This window comes from Schistocerca piceifrons, chromosome 2 (genome assembly GCF_021461385.2).
Source record: "Schistocerca piceifrons isolate TAMUIC-IGC-003096 chromosome 2, iqSchPice1.1, whole genome shotgun sequence".
NCBI classification, from domain to species: Eukaryota; Metazoa; Arthropoda; class Insecta; order Orthoptera; family Acrididae; genus Schistocerca; species Schistocerca piceifrons.
The window spans coordinates 1,000,913,246-1,000,933,107 of NC_060139.1; the positions used below are offsets into that span (position 1 = coordinate 1,000,913,246).

The following is a 19,862-nucleotide window of genomic DNA, read 5'->3' on the forward strand; positions in this document are numbered from 1 at the left end:
CTTTAACATGTGATTATACCTTTTAATTAGTAGCTTATGACAGCATTACACATTTTTTAATTCGGCCAATAATTTCATGAAATACTGATAACTGAAATTTGCTCCTGGTAGTCTGTAGATAGGCAACCTGCAACTCGATCTATGAACCATGAACTTCGATAGTTGGCCACTAATAGCTTTCCACTGTTGATCGGCAAAGATGGGGATATTCTGTGCAATTAGCTGGATGTAGTACAATACGGTGGACGTGGTAGTAATAATTACGATTTATCCGTTACTTGTAATTCAGGATGTACGTAAATGTAAAAAATTTATTGCCGTGCCAGTAGCGAAGTGAATGCGATGTTTCATGCTTCCGCAATACATTCACAGTATGCTAAAAATACCTACAGTATTACTGCTACAAATATCAGTAGTAAAATATGTTTGGAGGTATTTTTAAATGCCACTAAATCATTTGTGTTAAAGACTTCTTGTTATTTTGAGCTGGTCTAAAAGACCAGGAATGCTGCGCGTTGATACGTATTACCGGTTAAAAGCAATGACCTAAGGGAAAATGGAATCGTCAGAGAGTTTACGTAATACAGTGGCATACGGCCGCGTGTTAATATATCCACTTACGTCCTTTAGGTACGCCGGTAGTTTATTTTCAGCCACGCATGGCGTTCGAATCACTCACGTGCTCTACCTCTTTATTCTGCGACATTTTGTGCTGGCAGACAATCTGATTGGAATTAATCGCATCGTGCTGTCTGGCATCCAGGCCGCTTCCAGCGGCTATTGCGCTGCCAGTTACCAGAAACCATTCAATTAAGTTCGACAAAGTGTCGGCAGTAAACAAGGCGACCGTTTTAATTTAAAATAATCTCTGCTGGCGGATCTCTCTAAACGGCTGTACGACAGAAATGCTACGAGAAGTTCTTTAATGCTATAAAAATGTGAAATTCTTCGGACCATCCTTTTTTGAGATTATATACGTATTGCTAAGGCTTACTGTATTGGTGTTTCGCATTTGTGTCTATCACAGATAATTCTTTGGCAGCTGATTTTCATCGCAATAAAATGCTTCATGTGTTATATTTGCTGTAGAATCATTTTCTCTTACTGCGCATGTATTTTGATGCCTGCATATATACTGTGGGTCGCCTAATTCGTGCTTAAATGCTAAACTACATTTCTTCTTACAGTTTTCTCCTTTGCTCGATTACTAGTGTTGTTTATCTCAAATTTCTTTCTCGTTCCGTCCTCTACTTTCCGGTTTACAAACGTTTATAATAGTACTTAAGGGTACTACAAGGCTCATCCAGAAAATAAAGACCGTTTTGGCATAGCTAAATAAAAACAGAAGGCGTCAGGACAATATTTTGTAAATAAAATAACTATCTCTATTTTTCAATGTACTCGTCATAGCTGCCAAGGCACTTGGTGTAACGTGGGACCAATTTTTCATTTCTCATTTTTTAATCCTCTACCGCCAAAGATTTGAGTCAGAATGTCACTGCTTGTTAGAGATCTTTATTGTTTGCAAACTATTTTACATCAAAAAGTTCCTTTAGTTTCGTGAATAAATGAAAATAACTTGGTGTCACGTAAGACGTTGAACTTTTTGCTGTGTTCGAGCTGACAGCGTAATGACTGATAGCCTTCCACTCCGATGTTCGTCGTGTAGACTGGTTCTTTCTAGATCAAACGCAATGCACCGTTTCCTCATTGAGGACTCATTCATTACGCTATCACCATAAACATTCTTCATTTCCGTGTAAAATACGAGGGTAATCCCAAAAGTAAGGTCTCCTATTTTTTTATTAGTGCAGAACCGTGTTTGTGTGGCAGTTGGTCACACTGTTATGAATAGTGCTTCACGTAGTGTGTGTGAACATGTCCACGCCGCGCTGAGGCAGCCGTTGAGAATGGAGCTCACGTTGAATGTTACCGCCAAGTGCGAACTGCCCACAGTTATTCGGTTTTTGAACGCAAAGGGCACTGTACCGGTTGTTACAAGTGCTACTCTGAGATGAATAGATTGGCACAACAGGTGAATTCCGAGTTAATTGCCGTTGAAGTTAGCCAGTCAGGCAGTTGAGCACGCAAATTCAAGCGTCCCTCCAAAGACAGCAGTTCTAAAACCGGACAATATGAACGAAGAGTTAGCGTCGTGTAAACCACAGACTTACAGACACCGGTTACTTAATACTGGCTCCTGTTATGTCTCTAAACGCGATTGGAGTGCCAGCCGCTGTGGCCGTGCGGTTCTAGGCGCTTCAGTCCGGAACCATGCGGTTGCTACGGTCGTAGGTTCGAATCCTGCCTTGGGCATGGATACGTGTGATGTCCTTAGGTTAGTTAGGTTTACACAGTTCGAAGTCTAGGGGACTGATGACCTCAGATGTTAAATCCCATACTGCTTAGAGCCATTTGAACCATTTGAGATTGGACTCCTCCCAATTTACGTTGGTCAGGCTACCTGAAGAGCGTATAGTGGAACACCGAAACTGGTTCTGTAAACAAATTAAATGCAAACGAGACGACTGCAGATGCCTTAATTTTCATTTGATGTTGACATTAAGGTTCACCGTAATGCACGATTAATGCAGTCAAGTACGTTCCACAAAACGAATAAATTTATTTATTTTTGTTGCAGGCGCTATGGCGTGGTGGAGGGCAGGTTCGTGTTTGAGGGTGGCTCCCGCTGCGGGAAAGGCGAGGGAGTGCACGTGTGCGTCACGGACCAGGGCGACGAGATCACCAGGACCTTCCAGATGGCAGCCCAGGGCAAGGTGGCAGTCAGGAGGCGACCCGTCACCAGGAACATGTCCAGTAAGTAACACACTGGCCGCTGCACGGTAGTGCAGTAGACGTGGCTGTCACTTCTCTGCTGGTAGTAACACGTAGCCGTGGTACATAATCCATCTGAAGCACAAAATTAGAATTCAGACTTTCTGGAATCGTAATAACTGACTTCATCAACGAGACGTAAAATCCTTTGGGCCAGTCTGTATCGGTCATGGTAGTCGTAGAAGTCCTTGTCACGTTTTCTGTGTGTTCTTCAGTATCCACTTTTAATATTGAAGAAAATTTAATAGCCAAGATAGTATTCAATACTATTTAATCCTGATGACCGTTTTCAACAGCTAAGATTGTCATCTTCTGATTTTTTCCATTATGACAGTATCACATATTCCATGGTGGCACTGCAGTGGGTTGCATGTACCACAATCCACAGAAGTTTGTGAAAAAAGTAGAAACAGATTTGTCAAATATGAAAACAACATTGTGACAAACCTGTTCCCATATTTTACAAACCTCTGTGGAATGTGCTACTTACGTTTCATGTCATAAATGAACAGTATTGCCGATTATCAACATACAAACATCTGACAGCATTTTATGTACTATATCTGACATATTTGACACGTGTCTGCTTGAGAAAAACTCCGAAATTGCACTTGTATACGACTTTTTGATTGACTTAACTCACTGACTGACGATTTTCATTTCATTTTCCTTTGCAGTGATGGACAGTCCCCGGCGACAGATGCTACCCCGAACATCAGAGGTGTCTTCCGTTCTGGCAACTCCGGCTCTGTCTGATCTATGCTCAGATGACTTATGCAGGTACGTGATGTTTCTTTTATTTCAAGTTTAATATTAACCAATAAGAAAGTAATGTTTAGTACAGTTCTACGTTTATTTGAAGAGAAAATGATCTTGACAACCTATACAGGGTTATTCATAAAAGCCTGTGGGGTTGCAGAAGACCACTGTGCGAAAAATACACGATATACAGGAAAGTGACACGTATCAGCATCTACCCAAGTTTCCGTTAATGTACCATGATGTACTTGCACAAGTAGGCAGGTATGACAAAATACTTGTACAAATCGTACACTTAATAGTGCATCAAATGAATTCCCACCATCTGATAGGCAACCCAGTGAAGAGATTTCCAAAGTGGGCTACTGTCGCGTCTTCCCAGGCAATATACTTCAGCGATTTCAGTGAACTGAAGTACATACTGAAATTTGCTGTATCATAAATGCTGTCCATACCGAGGAACTGAAATGTAAGTTAAAATTTGGAGAGATGCTGATGAGTGTCTTTTTACCGAATGTGTTGTAATTTTCGCAGTTATGTTAAGAAACTCCGGAGGTACTCATGAGTAACGATGTATAAATACGAGGGTTGCCTAGAAAGTATGCACCACATTTTTTCTTCAACAGTTCTTTATTGAACATAAGATTTACATACACGAACGAATGGTATTTTACCTAAACACCCTATTTTTCCCGTTCTATGGCCTTCCTCCAACGCGAAACAAGGGCGTATATGCCCTGTCGTTGCCAATCCTTGTCCTGATGGCGGAACCAGTGCTTCACTGTGCGAATCACCTCCTCATCGTCCTCAAAATGTCTTCCACGAATGCCATCCTTTAATGTCCCAAAACAAGTGGGAGTCCGAGGGGTCTCCCCGACCGCTGCAAATCGTGGAGCTCCGCCGAACCGTCTTCTGACGAACTCACCCGCCGTGTCCAGCGACTGATTGTACTTATGCCGACAGCAGGTGCTCCATTGACCATGCACAGGAGTTTGTGAATATACCACACACTTTCTTTCTCTGCAGTGAGAAATTCAATGACGTCACGTTGCTTGTAACGTACATCACCTGCAGACGCCATTTTTAAACTGTCCTGCATCTACGCTATCTGTCGGAAGTCACGGAAACATGGCGCGCTCACTTACGAGACTTCAAATAATACATACATAACGTTTCGTACTCGTAGCGTTGTTTTCGGCTGAGAATAAAAAATGTGGTGAACTACTTTCTGAGCAACCCTCTTATTTACATAATGTAATGATTGTTGTACCAATTTCTCAGTAATTTGTGAGCACATCATAAATACAGAGTGATTCAAAATGAATGGAACAAAAAGAAAGTATTTCTTTAATTATAGTTACGACTTTATTCCACAAATATATTTATTTAATATACATACGTATAATATACATATACATATGGGCATATTAATAGACATATAGAGTGAAAGAATAACTCTCACAGTTCCTATGGACGAACACGGATGTTCGATGTGTGCTCCATTTGTAAAATGGCATATGTCTGTCCGGTACTGCGTTTCCTAACAGACCCAGTGGAGTTAATTGCTCCATCCACACCGACTATCCAGTGCTATAGCTACTGTAAGTGCTGCGGAAATTAGCGTCTGTCAACTGTCTTATCCACACATCCCCAAAGGAAAAAACTCCATTGGTGTAAGGTCAGGCAAACTACGGGGGTGGCGATATGAATGGCACGTCATTCGGCCCAGCATGACCAATTCCGCATTGTGGAAACGTTCGTTGAGGTGATCACATGCGATGTTATGCCAATGTGACGCGGCTCCGCTCTACTGCAAAATGAAGTCGGATACCTCTTCTGTCAACCATAGAGAAAGCATATCGAGATAGGTTATCCCTGTAACGATAGATTCTACGTAAAAGAAGGGACCAAGGAGTATGTGGCTACATATTTTGCAGAAAACATTCAGCTTCGGAGATTCACGTTGCAGAGAGGCATGCGAGCTCTCTGTAACCAGTATTTTCAAATTATGCTTGTTCGCTCTGCCATTTAAGTGAAACTTGACTTTGTCTGAGAATGCAAGTTCATCTGCGAAACCATATGTCCCCATCTATCCTTGTCAATCAATGCAAAATTTTCATCATTTTGGATTATCAGCTGGTTTTAGCGGCTGCAACAATTCAGTTCTGTAATCTTTGAACTGCAGATGCTTGCATGGGACATGTTCCACTGTTGATTGCAGCTCATTCAATTTTCTGTTGGCACGACCTGTAAATTTTCTGGGACTTCTTTCGTAGACCGTACGAATATTTTCGACCACTTCATTGTCTACAGTTTGCCACAATGTGATTTGCTTCTTGGATATGGCAGAGTGCTGCCACTTCACCAAACGTGGTCGGAAATGTCTGTGAGCAACGATTATAGTTGATTTGTCGCATATTCTATGCGACCGTTTTTAGTAATAAGACCAGCGGTGAACAACAGCGGCGGTTTTCCATTGTTTCATTTTTGGCAACCTACACTGTGAGAGTTAACTTTTGAGTCTCAGTTTCTAAAGTATGTTTGTCATTTGTTTAGTCACAGGAATACTTTCCTTTTGTCCCATTCATTATGAATCAGCCTGTGTAATAATGTCCATATAAACTACCGCAGGTGGCACCGTACAGGGACGTAACCCAAAGCAAATATGAACAGTTTTAAGCCGGCCTGGATGGCCGAGCGGTTCTAGGTGCTACGGTCTGGAACCGCGCGACCGCTACGAATCCTGCCTCGGGCATGGATGTGTGTGATGTCCTTAGGTTAGTTAGCTTTAAGTAATTCTAGGTGACTGATGACCTCAGAAGTTTAGTCCCATAGTGCTCAGAGCCATTTGAACCCATTTGAACAGTTTTAAGAAATACCATACGTAGACAGATGCACACGTGCACATATGCAGATACAATGCAGTAGCTTACGCGAGAAAATACGGCGTGTGTGGCTGGTTGTCCAGGTTGCACCGCGACGGCAGCTCCCCCTACTGGCTGTCCACCGAGTCTTCCGGCGGGGCGCGCAACTCGGACCTGGACAGCAATTACGGCTGCGGCGACACGTCGTCGGTGAGCGACCACTACGACCAGTCGGCCATGTCGGGCGGGGGCGGCTGGCACGGCTCCAGCGGGCCCGGCGGAGCTCTGGAGAGGTGAGTGAGCCAGCGTCCAGCGTCACTTCGCGAAGGCAGCCGCGCTCTCCTTGCACCGAAAGAGGTCTTCCCGACTGTGAAGCAAAGCTGTCCTCGACACGAAGGTTGATTTGAACGCAGCAGTGCTTTACTAGGTATGGCCCTACAGATTTTCCCTCCACAATGGTCGTAACATCTGCGCCCCCCTCCCCTCCTGAAGACACCACCCCTTACCCCAAACCCCTCACATATTACTTGCTTTTCCTTGGGCTCTTAGGTCATCGTCATCGCAATCAGAAGCTGTTCTGCATAGGTGACTGGTTCCTGATGCCATTAATGTCTCCATCTGATCCCGTTCCTGGTCGTCTGTATCGTTGTTATTGTTTTCATCCTTCTCCTTCCCGTTTTCTTCTGTCCTTCCACCGTACCTTCGGTAGCTGCTGTTAGGATCGCCTTCTCTGGCTGTGTATGCCCCACTCAATCTTCTTTCATTTGCTTAACCAGGTCTGGGAGAGTTTTCTTTTTGTTTCAAGTATTTTATTGTTCCTTATGTATCCGCTCATTTTCTCCATTCTCCTCCCCACTGACATCTGGAACATTTCAATTTTGTCTGTTTCTCTCTCCAACTTCCATAGCTATATAGAAAAACGCTCGACAAAAAACATTTAGACAACCTTTTTCTTAACTAATTATTTTTGTACTTCTAAATAAGTACAACATAGACATTCACCTGTGACAAATAAATTTCTGAGACGTATTACAGTGGTACAGATTTACAGAAGAAAGAATTAGTTTACATTCAAGATAATCTTTGAAATACTGAAAAGCTTTTAGTGAAGCAGAAAGAACTAAACATATTGTATCATTCTAACGTCAGTAAAAATGTGCTATCTATTAAACTGAGTGGAAAGGATGGTAATACAAAATTTCTGTAATTTATAAGTTTTTTAATGGAACTTTTTTTTACTTCTTTAATGATGTTTTTTACTTTCCATAGAAAACAGTGGCAGTGAAATACAAGGAATCATCTAATTTTGTAGTTACATTTTAAACACGAGAAACCGTTTGACTGCGTAATTTTATGTTTCATCTGCAAAGAAACTCACCATTAAGTACTTAAACCTTAGAAAATTTACGATTAAGGTTGTTGTAAACTGATAAACACGCTCAAAATTTTTGTGTGTACAGTTGAAATGAGAAAAAAAGTTGCCTATTAATAAAGTCATTTGCAATTCCTACAGTTGTTCACTGTATGCACTGACATTGAAATGTTGTAATATTTAACTTCGGAAAATGTTTCTGATCACATCGTGAATCTATTGACTTGAAGGTATCATTTCAATAACTAAAGCTGACAATCCTCTCAATCATTCTTGTGGATGTACTCACATAATATATGTATTTCCCAGCCCGAGTACTGAAAAACTTGTTTCACCTCTAGCTCCGTATACAGATAACATCAGGAGGAGTAGTAAGCATCAAAACTATTGGAAAAACTGCCAACGTAATTGCTTTTTGTGATATAAGATTTTGAGCTCTGTAGATAACTTCCAGCAGGAAGTATGGCCGGTAATATCAAAATTCCATCGCTTAATTCCTTTCTGTTGGTGTCACCTTCATCACCATCAGTTGGCACAGTCTCAATAATCAGGCATGTAGCTTTCAGTTCTTTACCATCCCATGACTGTAGATCATTATTACAATACTGAATCAGTGGCAGCTCATGTAACCACACTGTCGCATTTCCCTCGCAAATGTTTATTGGAACATCTTTGCTTTTAATATCATATACTTTCACCTCTGTCTCTTTTCGCTGCTAATTACGATATACCGCGTATACAAATTTGCACTTGTGGACCTCTGACGCCCCTCTCCGCTTGGCGCCCCAGGCATCCATCCACTTGTCCCGCTTTGGTCTTAAATCTCTCCTCACAGCTGTACGGATAGGTCATGCTTGTGTCCTTGTGCTGCATTCCTGGAGGAAAAGCATTACTGGGGGTCACATGTTGATAACTCACGACTGTGTGCATTACTCACGAGTTGGCGCAGGAGAGTTAAATGTCGTCTCGATACTGAACCTACTTTTTTCATTTTTGTCCCTGCAGTTGTAAGCACACACATGGAACGTGAGGAGAAATAGATGGCTAGAGTTCATGCAGCACGAGTCAATGGTGAATGGAACTACTGTCATTCAGTGACACCATCAGCGCTAAACTTGCAAAAGTCTGAACTTAGGCTGAAGGTTGTAATGATGAAACAGTCAAAATATAATTTTCATTTAGAAGTAGAGCAAAATACTGTAGTGAAGTTAGATGGCTAATAATAAGTCCCTGCTCCCACTTATGCAGAATGCAGGTCCTAGTGATGCTGTTGAAAGACGTTCGTGACTACCTCAGTCGGCATTGGACAGCAAATGGCTTGGCATTGTAAGAAGCAGAGTCTGTAATCGAGATACTGATTGAAGAACTGTGGGTACATTTGGCGCCTGGCTCAGAGCTCGACTGAAGACAGAATTGAACTTGCATTGAGTCCATTCTAAACTCCCAAGCCCAATAGAGATACTAGACAAGGTACTTGTGATAATATGTCTTGCGGCAGGAAAGAGATCAGCAGAGCTGACGACCAGTGGTGGAACAAGGGCTGCCATCTGGTGGCCTACTGAGCATGTGTGGTTAAAGTTTTGTTGCTCACTGGTGTAACCCCATCTGGGCTAGGCCGCTTGTAAACCACAGATATGGGAAGGACTGCAGGTCTTCTGGGCAAACGACCCATACACCACACCAATTGCTCCTGTGAATGATGAGAGGTTGGTGTCCATCTCAAAGACTCAGGAAGGTTGCGGCAGCTCGTATAACTGGTGACGCACGAGACTGTGGGTGACGTCCATTGACATGGGAGGAACAAGAGGAGACCCAGAAAATATTCATCGCCAACAGATCTGGGACAAAACTTGGAGGTGGCAGCAGAACCAACAGAGGCGCTGGAGGCAGAAAAATCTTTTTAGCCAACACACTGGCTGTGCGATGGTTGGGGAGCAATGAGAACCTAACCAGGTTAAACGATGTAGAACAGTTTTATTGAAAAGTGCAACCAATTTAATCTTCTGCTGGAATAAAATTAATCACTACACTAGTTTGTGAAAGCTCGTGATTGGCAATGAATTTAGACCAGTTTGAGCTTAGGCTGAAGGCTAGAATGATGTAATAGTCATAACTTGATATTCAATTGGAAGTAGAAGAAGAAAAGATCAACCACCAGTACGAAGTTCCTGGTCATCTCCGATGCAGAGGCCAACTCCTGCTTATGGTAGTGACAGACAGTAGCGGTTCCCTCGATTGGCGGTGGCTGACGAGTAGCATAGCGTCATGCACAGCGAAGATTTCAATCTAGACTCTGAAGAATTGCAGGTGCTGTCTGCATCTGGCTCAGAGCTCGGCAGAAGACTAGCTGAGAGATGGATTGAGCTGCTCTAAATTCCCAGGCCTTCTCGAGATACTAGAGGGACTATTGGCGATCGCGTGTCCCATGGAAGCTGCCTGCTGGCCTAGCCAGCACGTGAGGCCGTCTGCTGATGTAGCCCCTTTTGGCTCGCATACCTACGGTGTGAGTGTGTTTGCAGGGCTGCAGGGCGAGCGGCCCAAACAACATACTCTACTGGGCATTAAAATTGCTACACCACAAAGATGACTTGCGAATTTTAACCAACAGGAAGAAGATGCTGTCATATGATTAGCTTTTCAGAGCATTCACACAAGGTTGGCACCCATGGCGACACCTACAACGTGCTGAGTTAAGGAAAGTTTCCAACCGATTTCTCATACACAAACAGCTGTTGACCGGAATTGCCTGGTGAAACGTTGTTGTGATGCCTCGTTAAGGAGGAGAAATGCGTACCATCACGTCTCCGACTTTGATAAAGGTCGAATTATAGCCTATCGTGATTGCGGTTTATCGTATCGCGACATTGCTGCTCACGTTGGTCGAGATCCAATGACTGTTAGCACAATATGGAATCGGTGGGTTCAGGAGCGTAATACGGAATGCCGTGCTGGATCCCAACAGTCTCGTGTCACTAGCAGTCGAGATGACAGGCATCTTATCCGCATGGCTGTAACGGATCGCGCAGCCACGTCTCGATCCCTGAGCCAACAGATGGGGACGTTTGCAAGACAACAACCATCTGCACGAACAGTTCGACAACGTTTGCAGCAGCATGGACTATCAGCTCGGAGACCATGGCTGCGGTTACCCTTGACGCTGCATCACAGACAGGAGCGCCTGAAATGGTGTACTCAACGGCGAACCTGGGTGCATGAATGGCAAAACGTCATATTTTCGGATGAATCCAGGTTCTGTTTACAGCATCATGATGGTCCCATCCGTCTTCGGCGACATCGCGGTGAACGCACATTGGAAGCGTGTATTCGTCATCGCCATACTGGCATATCAGGCGGCGTGATGGTATGGGGTGCCATTGGTTACGCGTCTCGGCCACCTCTTCTTTGCATTGACGGCACTTTGAACTGTGGACGTTACATTTCAGATGTGTTACGGCCCGTGGCTCTACCCTTCATTCGATCCCTGCGAAACCCTACATTTCAGCAGGATAATGCACGACCGCATGTTGCAGGTCCTGTACGGGCCTTTTTGGATACAGAAAATGTTCGACTGCTGCCCTGGCCAGCACATTCTCCAGATCTCCCACCAATTGAAAACGTCTGGTCAATGGTGGCCGAGCAACTGGCTCGTCACAATGCGCCAGTCACTACTCTTGATGAACTTTTGAACTGTGGTATCGTGTTGAGGCTGCATGGGCAGCTGTACCTGTACACGCCATCCAAGCTCTGTTTTACTCAATGCCCAGGAGTATCAAGGCCGTTATTATGGCCGGAGGTGGTTGTTCTGGGTACTGATTTCTCAGGATGTATGCTCCCAAATTGCGTGAAAATGTAATCACATGTCAGTTCTAGTATAATATATTTGTCCAATGAATACTCGTTAATCATCTGCATTTCTTCTTGGTGTAGCAATTTTAATGGCCAGTGGTGTACATTATACTATAGTGTGACATTTCAAATGCTTCGGTTCTCTTCTGTCCAGGTTTCTCCAAAGTTTATGTTCCACTTCCATACAATGATGTGTGCATTTTCAGAAACAACTCCCTCAAATTAAGGCCACTGGTTGATACTAGTAAGCTTCTATTGAGCAGGAGTGTCCCGTTGCCTGTGCTGGTGTACTTTTTGTGTCCTTGATTCGTGCGTCCTGTATTATTTTGCTTCCAAGGTAGCAGAATTCCTTACCTATGATTACTTCGTGATGTTACTGATGTAATTTCTGCTACTGTTCATTTCTTTCTTCCGTTTCGGTTCATAGAGTGTTCTCATTGGAATGTTCATTGTTTGCTACAGGTCCAGCAATTCTCCTTCGCTTTTACCGAGGATAGCAGTGTCATCAGCGAATCTTATAGTTAACATTCTTTCACCATGAATTTTAATCCATGTTCTGGATCTTATTTCCGTCATTCTCTCTTAGACGTTCAGACTGACTAATAGTGGAGGAAGCCTTGTAAGCCTTTTAATCCGAGCATTTCCACCATGGGCCTCCGTTCTTATTGTTGCCTGTATGTTGTCTGCGGCCTTTGTGAATGACGGGTGTGGTGGTGCCGTGGCAGGTGCGTGAGCTGCATGAGCAAGCTGGGCGCGCTGTCGCGCTCGTCGACGGCGGGCACGTGCACGCCGCTGACGCCGGGCCCGCCTGGAGCTGGAACGGCCGCGTGCTGGCTGCACGACGCCCAGCAGACACCCGCCGGCCAGCAGGGCCGCGACGCGCGCTCCAGCGCCGCCTCCCTGGCCTCCTCGCACGGCAGCGACGGCCCGCGCTCCTCGCAGGAGGCGCCCTGCTTCTGGTAAGGCTCCTACAAGGCTGGCTCCACGCATTACACTCGGCAGATACGAAAGGGGCAAATCGTGATCCAAAGAATTTCTAGCGAAACACTCACATGGAAGTACTTGACCCACGGCTGGTCAACACCATTCACCGTTTCATTTCAGACAGAAACATATTTATCATAACCATTCACAGACAACAATTTAATTAAACAATTAATCGATTAAAAGTTTAAGTCATCAGTTAATACCAATCTCAAGACTATGTAATGTGACTCAGTTAATAACATCAAGATAGAGATTAGCAGGTTGGCTAATGCTCAGAATTAAAGAGGACATAATTTTTTTTTCTTGAAAAATCGTGTTCATTTACCACAAGGAAGCAGCCCCTTAAGAACAAATAGTTGACTAAAAAATTGCACTCTTCAAAGATATTAACTGGATAAAAATTACAAGGATAATCAACATTTTATCAATAATATTCTCTTACGGAAATAAGGATGAGAACAGTTTACATTTAAGGGAAGAATATGCCTGTAAAACTGTTAGTCAACACAGTAACGGACCAGATGCAAGGACATCAAACGATGAAGTAAGCATCTTTTTGGGACATGAAAAACAAATAGGTTTCAGTTATTACATAAAATTGCTAAAAACCATTCAAGAGCCAAGATCGCATAAAATGCTTCTATCTTCGAGACAACAGGTTTCCGGCCGGGGTGGTCGAGCGGTTGTAGGCGCTACAGTCTGGAACCGCGCGAACGTTACGGTCGCAGGTTCGAATCCTGCCTTGGGCGTGGATGTGTGTGATGTCCTTAGGTTAGTTAGGTTTAAGTAGTTCTAAGTTCTAGGGGACTGATGACCTCAGAAGTTAAGTCCCATAGCGTTCAGAGCCATTTTTGAGACAACAGGTTTCAACAGACTTTGCTGTCTTCTTCAGGACTTAAAAATCTTTTTGTTGTAAACCGAGTTCATTTCACGCAGAACCTCATGTCAAGATGTCAAGTGGATAAAAGTCAACACATTATTCACTTGACATATTGGCCTGAGGTTCAGCGTAAAATGAACACATTTTACAATAAAAACATTTTTAAGACCTCAAGCAGCAAAGTGTGTCGAAACTGGTTCTCTTAAAGAAAGAAATATTTTATGCGATCTTGGCTGTTGAATGGTTTTTAGCATTTAAAACAGATTGCCCTTTAGCACTCTCAAAATGAGAAAATTCTATTACACGAAATATTATAGACTCACGTCCAATTTCCAACCACAGTGAACATCGCCTTAACTTTGCCTTGTAGGTGTTTAGCTGTTTAATTTTATTAAATAGGTATTTTAGTTCAACTGACAGCCTTCAGATCTGTGGGATTTATCGTGTAAACGAATTGTAATCAATAGATTTATTTTAGGACGCCTGTAGATGACCTCAGACCTTGCATTATTCAGCATCAATCGCCAGTTTTTGTACCACGCAGAAATCTTGTCTAAATCACATCAGAGACAGTTCCTTGGGGAACGCCAGAGACTTCTGTTTTACTCGACGACCTTCCATTCCTACGAGCTACGACCTTTTCTGAAATGTCCCATAACTGAGACGATACTCCATAAGGACGCAATTTGATTAGAAGCCGCTTGTGGGGAACGGTAACGAAAGCTTTCAGGAAATCTGGAAACTTGGATTCAATTTGAGGTCCCCTGTCGACAGCGCTCATTACTTAATGAGAACATACACTGAGATGATAAAAGTCGTGGAGTAGCGGTATGCACACATACAGTTGGCAGTAGTATCACGCGCATAAGGTGTAAAACGACAGCGCATTTGTACTCTGGTGATACTCATGAAGAGGTGTCCAACGTGATTATGGCTGCACGTTGAGAATTAACAGACTTTGAACGTAGAATGGTAGTAGGCGATACACGCATGGGACATTCCGTTTCGAAATTTGTTAGGGAATTCAGTATTCAGAGATTCACAACGTCAAGAGTGTGCCGAGAATACCAGATTTCAGGCATTACCTCTCACCATGGGCAAGGCATTGGCCGACGGCCATCAGTTAATGACATGAGCATCGAAGTTTCCGTAGAGTTGTCAGTGCTTACAGACAAGCGACACTGCGTGAAACAACCGCGGAAAATGTGGGACATACGAAGAATGTATCCGTTAGGACAGTCTGGCGAAATTAGGCGCTGATGGGCTATGGAAGCAGCTGACCGACGCGATTGTCTATGCTGACAGCATAAATTCGTCTGCAGCGCCTGTCCTGGGCTCGTTGCCATATCGGCTGCGCCCTGAAGGACTGCTCTGGTTCTATGAGTCCCGGTTTCAGTTGGTAAGAGCTCAAGGTGGGGTTTCAGTGTGGCGCAGACACACGAAGCTATCGACCCAAGTCACTGGACAAACCATGACGGTGTGGGATGTATTTACGTGGAATGAACTGTGTCCTGAAACAATGGAAGAAGCACGGGAGCAAATCCTTGAACCAAAGAAACAAGCAGCTAAAATATGTCTTCACATCTCCTTTGAAAAAACTAAGATATTGACAAACATCAAGCACTCATGTAAATACCTTGAAGTCGAAGTCCAAGAACAGAAGATTGAAATAGTAAAATAATTCAAATATCACGGAGAATGGATTAGTTGGAATGCTGTGGAAAGCAAAGCAATGGAATCCAGAAAAAATAAACTTTAATTGGCCTTCCAACTGACAAAAAAGTACATACAACAAAAAATCCATTTCATGGAGGTCCAAAATTACACATTACAAGACAGTGATTAAGCCAGAAGCACTGTATGCAGCAGAAACACTTAACATGAATTTCAAAGGCCAAATGGAGAAACTTGAGCTAAAGGAAAGAAAAATTTTAAGAAAAATCATTCGGCCAAAATTTCAAGACAATAAGATTATATACATAAAAAACGAAACTCTCTACAAGAAAATTGAAAGACTTTCAGATTATATGCGAGAAAGGAGAATAAATTTTTATTGACATCTTCTCAGAATGAATTCCAACAGATTAACTAAACAAATCTTTGACTTCTTCCGTAATCGCGAAACCAAACCCAACTGGTTTAAAGATACTGAGAAAGACCTCGTAGAATTAAAGATTTCAGAAAATTCACTTATTGATCGAACAGCTAAATTAATTACTATCCATGAAAACTTAAGGTTCCAAGACAAATCTACACAAAACTCCAAACCCTTCATCTCGGAAGAAGAGAGGAGAAGAAGATCAGAAAGAATGAAGAAATACTGGGCCCTAAGAAAAGAACAACGCACAAAGAAATGATTGATCCAGCGCACCCCAAAGAGGGTGAAACTAAGCCGATAATTGATTGGAAATGGTTATGTTCCGCAATTTGGATACTATTTTCAGCCTTTCATGGACGTCATATTATCAAACAACGATGGTATTGTTAGGCGTGATAATGTGCCATATCGCTGTGCCACTACTGTTCATGACTGGTTCGAAGAACATTCTTGACAAAACGAGCGAACGATTTGGACTCCCAGATCACTCGACATAAATCGCATCGAGCAATGGGAAATAATCTAGAGGTAAGTTCGTGCACAAAATCTTGCAACGGTAACACTTCCGCAATTAAGGATGGCTATAGAGGGAGCATGACTAAATATTTCTGCAGCTGACTTCCAACGGCTTCTTGAGTCAATATTAAGTCGAGCTGCTGCACTGCTGTGGGCAGACGGAGGTCCGACACGAATTAGGAGGTATCTGGTGACTTTGTCATCTGAGTGGAGAGCTAGTTGTTTCACACAAGCGACATCTTCTGAATCCGTTTTGATTATGTGTCAATATAGCGTTTTCCTTGAGATAATTCGTAGTACAGTGCCAGCAGCACAGCATGGATTGGTGCAGCGATGTTCCACCCTGAATGCAAAAAGATTATACAAGCGCTGCGCCGTATGATTTTGGCTAGTAAGGTCGTGCTACTTACTGCGGAGCGGGCATTTCTGTGTCTACCAGGATTGCAAAAATTAGTTACGGAACTTTATTTTTTAGAGGTGATAATAACAACTTTCTGAACATCGCACATACATTCATCGTGAGTGTCTGGAGGAGAGAGAGTGAGCCTGCGGTGTGCCCGCAGGTACGACCGTCCACGGCTGGGCACGCCGCCGCCAGTGCTGCCCCCCAAGAGCCCGGCGCGCGCCGCCCCCGCGGCGTCGCCCTGCCGGCCCCCCAAGCCGGCGCTGACGCCACAGCGGAAGCCTCCACCGCCGGCTCTACCCCTGCCGCTGCCGTTGCCCCTGGCGCTGCCGGTGGGGCGTCCGACCGCCTGCCAGAACCCGGCCTGCGCATGCGCGTGCACGCGGTTCGCCGCCGCCTACCGCCGCCTAACCTCTGCCGACTCCGCCACCTCGCCCTACGACAATTACGACGTGCCCAAGCCGATACTCGGGCATCTAGCCGTCAAGGTACTTATGAATTTCATACCACACTTCCTGTTTGTTGCTGAAGTAAGCATTTTTTTTTCATCTGACTTGTTTCACGCGACCCGTCACGAATTCTTCTCCTGTGTTCTCCTGTGGCAGCCTTGTTGGAAATATCCCAATCTCTGTGTTGCTCTGCAGGTATACCTTCTACATCTCCCTCAACTACCATAAAATTATCCCTGATGTCGTATCATCCTGTCCCTTCTGCTTGTCTGTGTTTCCCATCTATTCCTTTCCTCGTCGACTCTGCGAAGGACTTCCTCATTCCTTACCATGTCACTACATCTAATTTTCAACATTCTCCCGTTGCACCGCATCTCCAAAACTTCGATTTTTTTTTCTGTTTCTGTTTTCCGACAGTCCATGCTTCACTTCCGTTCAGTTCTGTGCTGCAAATGCACATTAGCAGAAACTTCTTTCTGAGATTGTGCTGTACGATACCAGCACACGTCTCTTAGCCGGGAATACCCTTTTTGTGAATGTACGCTGCTTTTTCTGTCCTTGCTCCGTCAATCATTCGTTATTTTTCGGCCAAGGTAGCAAAATTCCTGTCCTCTACTTTGTGATCCACAATTCTGATATTAACTTTCTCACCGTCCTCGTTTCTGCTACTTCTTATTATTTTCATCTCTCTTCGATTTAGTCTCAATCCATATTCTGTATTCATTAGACTGTTCATTCCATTTAACATATCCTGTAATTCTTCTTCACTTTCACTCAGGATAACAATGACATCATCGAATCTTATCGTCGATATCATCAAACCCTGAGTTTTAATCCCACCCTTCAACCTTAATTTTACTTCCGTAAACCCACGTATTTGCTGGTTACGCAGGGGTGTAACAATAACATACCGAAACTTTCGTGAGGAACGAATTGGGAGCACGAAAGTGCGTCTGAAAACATTATCCAACGGCACTACAGTGTCTAATTAATAATGGCAGAATCATGCCACTATAGTTGATACGTCTCGGAGCTGGCGTAGCGTCGGGCGGAATCCTATCTCCTACTGCGAAAAGAGTCCATATGCTCTTAGAACCATGCTCTATGCGATATAAACCAAACGAAGTGTTGCTGCAATGACTACTTCCTAAACGCTTGTTGGTGGATCCAGGTTACTCCTATGCGCTGCTACATACAGAGTGATCCTTAGTAACGTTTAAAAACCTCCTAAGTGACATAGATGACACTGAGACAAGTAACTTAATATTAGGTTCAAATGGTTGAAATGGCTCTGAGCACTATAGGACTTAACATCTTAGGTCATCAGTCCCCTAGAACTTAGAACTACTTAAACCTAACTAACCTAAGGACATCACACACATCCATACCCGAGGCAGGATTCGAACCTGCGACCGTAGCAGTCCCGCGGTTCCGGACTGAAGCGCCTAGAACCGCACGGCCACCACGGCCAGCTTAATATTAGGCAAATGGTCCAAAAATATCGGGAAAACCTCAAAGTGGGTGAAAAATGTTGAACATGTGATGGCGCCAAATGACATACCTCACTGCACGTGCATCGATTGAGATCTGTCACACCTGATCATACCAAACAGTGGCCCCGGGACTACGTGCGCGACTTTAGCGCGTGGGGCTCACGATTCGAATCTAGCGTGTTACAGGAATTATTTTTTCATTGTTTTGAACAGTTATGTGTTTAAATTGAGGTTAGGATTATCATTTAATTTACCAGTCTCGCGGTCTCCTCTAGTTTACTGCAAAGTACAGTACAACAAAGAATTACCGTATTGCGTCACAAGTAAATGAGTGTAAGATTCCGAATTTCGTTGTTACCAATAGATGACCTACGTTTTCTTTAGCAAATAATGTCTGTAAACAAAGCAAGAAGTGACATCAAGAAAGGAACAAAAAATACGAACAGTTTTTGTTTGGTTATAGTGATGATAGTAATTTTGTAGTTTCTACGTTCACAGCAGACCACATTTACAAAAGGTGTTCGAAATTTGTTGTGTTGTGCTGCGATAGGCAGCACTGCCCCCACCGGCGAGGTTAGTATTTGCAAGCCCAACCCCTGCACGTGCGACGAGATACGTCATCAGGTGACGTCATTTCTTCAATATTTGTCATCCGCTTATGGGGTACATCCCGACATTTGCGACCCCGTGATTCTTGTATTAAACTACTTATCGCAGCAATGTCTACGTCGCTTCGGAAGTTTTTAAACTTTAAAGAGAATCACCCTTTACATATGGTGATACCGTGAGAATGTTACAAATTTTCAGGGATGACGGACAAGGGTTAGGGACCCTGGTCCGAAAACGACTGACTCGAAAATTATAAGCAGAAATCGTTCGGGTACCTCTGGAAGTGGAATACATGTAACGGTACTGTTGTTAGTACGAGTTTGGGGATTGGCAACTTTCAGAGGTATTAGTATGGATGAAGACAAGAAAATAATGTCTAGTATATATGAAATGCGTACTTTGATAGCTATGAGCACTTGTTGATCTTCTCTACCGTGAAAGAAATCTCTTCCACTAAACAAGTGCCCATAGTTCTTAATGTGTACATTTTAGAACCCTTACTTTCTCGAAATGTTTTTCATGTTTTGTTCCATACTACGTTCTTCAAAATAAGGAAACCAAAGAGCTTGCAGTAGAAGAGATGTGTTCTCAGTATTGAAGATGAGTAAGTGCTCATAGTTCTTAAGGTATGAGTTTTAGAACCTATGTTTACTAGATGGTTTTTCTTATTTTTCTCCATGCTATCATGTCTGTAACTTTCCTGCCCTATAATCTCAGCAGCAACAGTAATGGTAAATGTACTCCACTGTCA

The 19,862-nt window shown here is 43.4% G+C and overlaps 1 protein-coding gene across 1 annotated transcript in view; it reads left to right on the forward strand.

Moving 5' to 3' along the window:
• Positions 1 to 19,862, forward strand: part of LOC124776049 — a 392,161-nt gene that overhangs the window by 355,207 nt on the left and 17,092 nt on the right. Inside the window, exons 6-11 of the mRNA XM_047250889.1 lie at positions 2,642 to 2,817; positions 3,513 to 3,615; positions 6,563 to 6,751; positions 12,402 to 12,635; positions 16,721 to 16,803; positions 16,879 to 17,048. Coding sequence (XP_047106845.1) covers positions 2,642 to 2,817; positions 3,513 to 3,615; positions 6,563 to 6,751; positions 12,402 to 12,635; positions 16,721 to 16,803; positions 16,879 to 17,048 — 955 coding nt within the window. The remainder of the gene's footprint in view (positions 1 to 2,641; positions 2,818 to 3,512; positions 3,616 to 6,562; positions 6,752 to 12,401; positions 12,636 to 16,720; positions 16,804 to 16,878; positions 17,049 to 19,862) is intronic.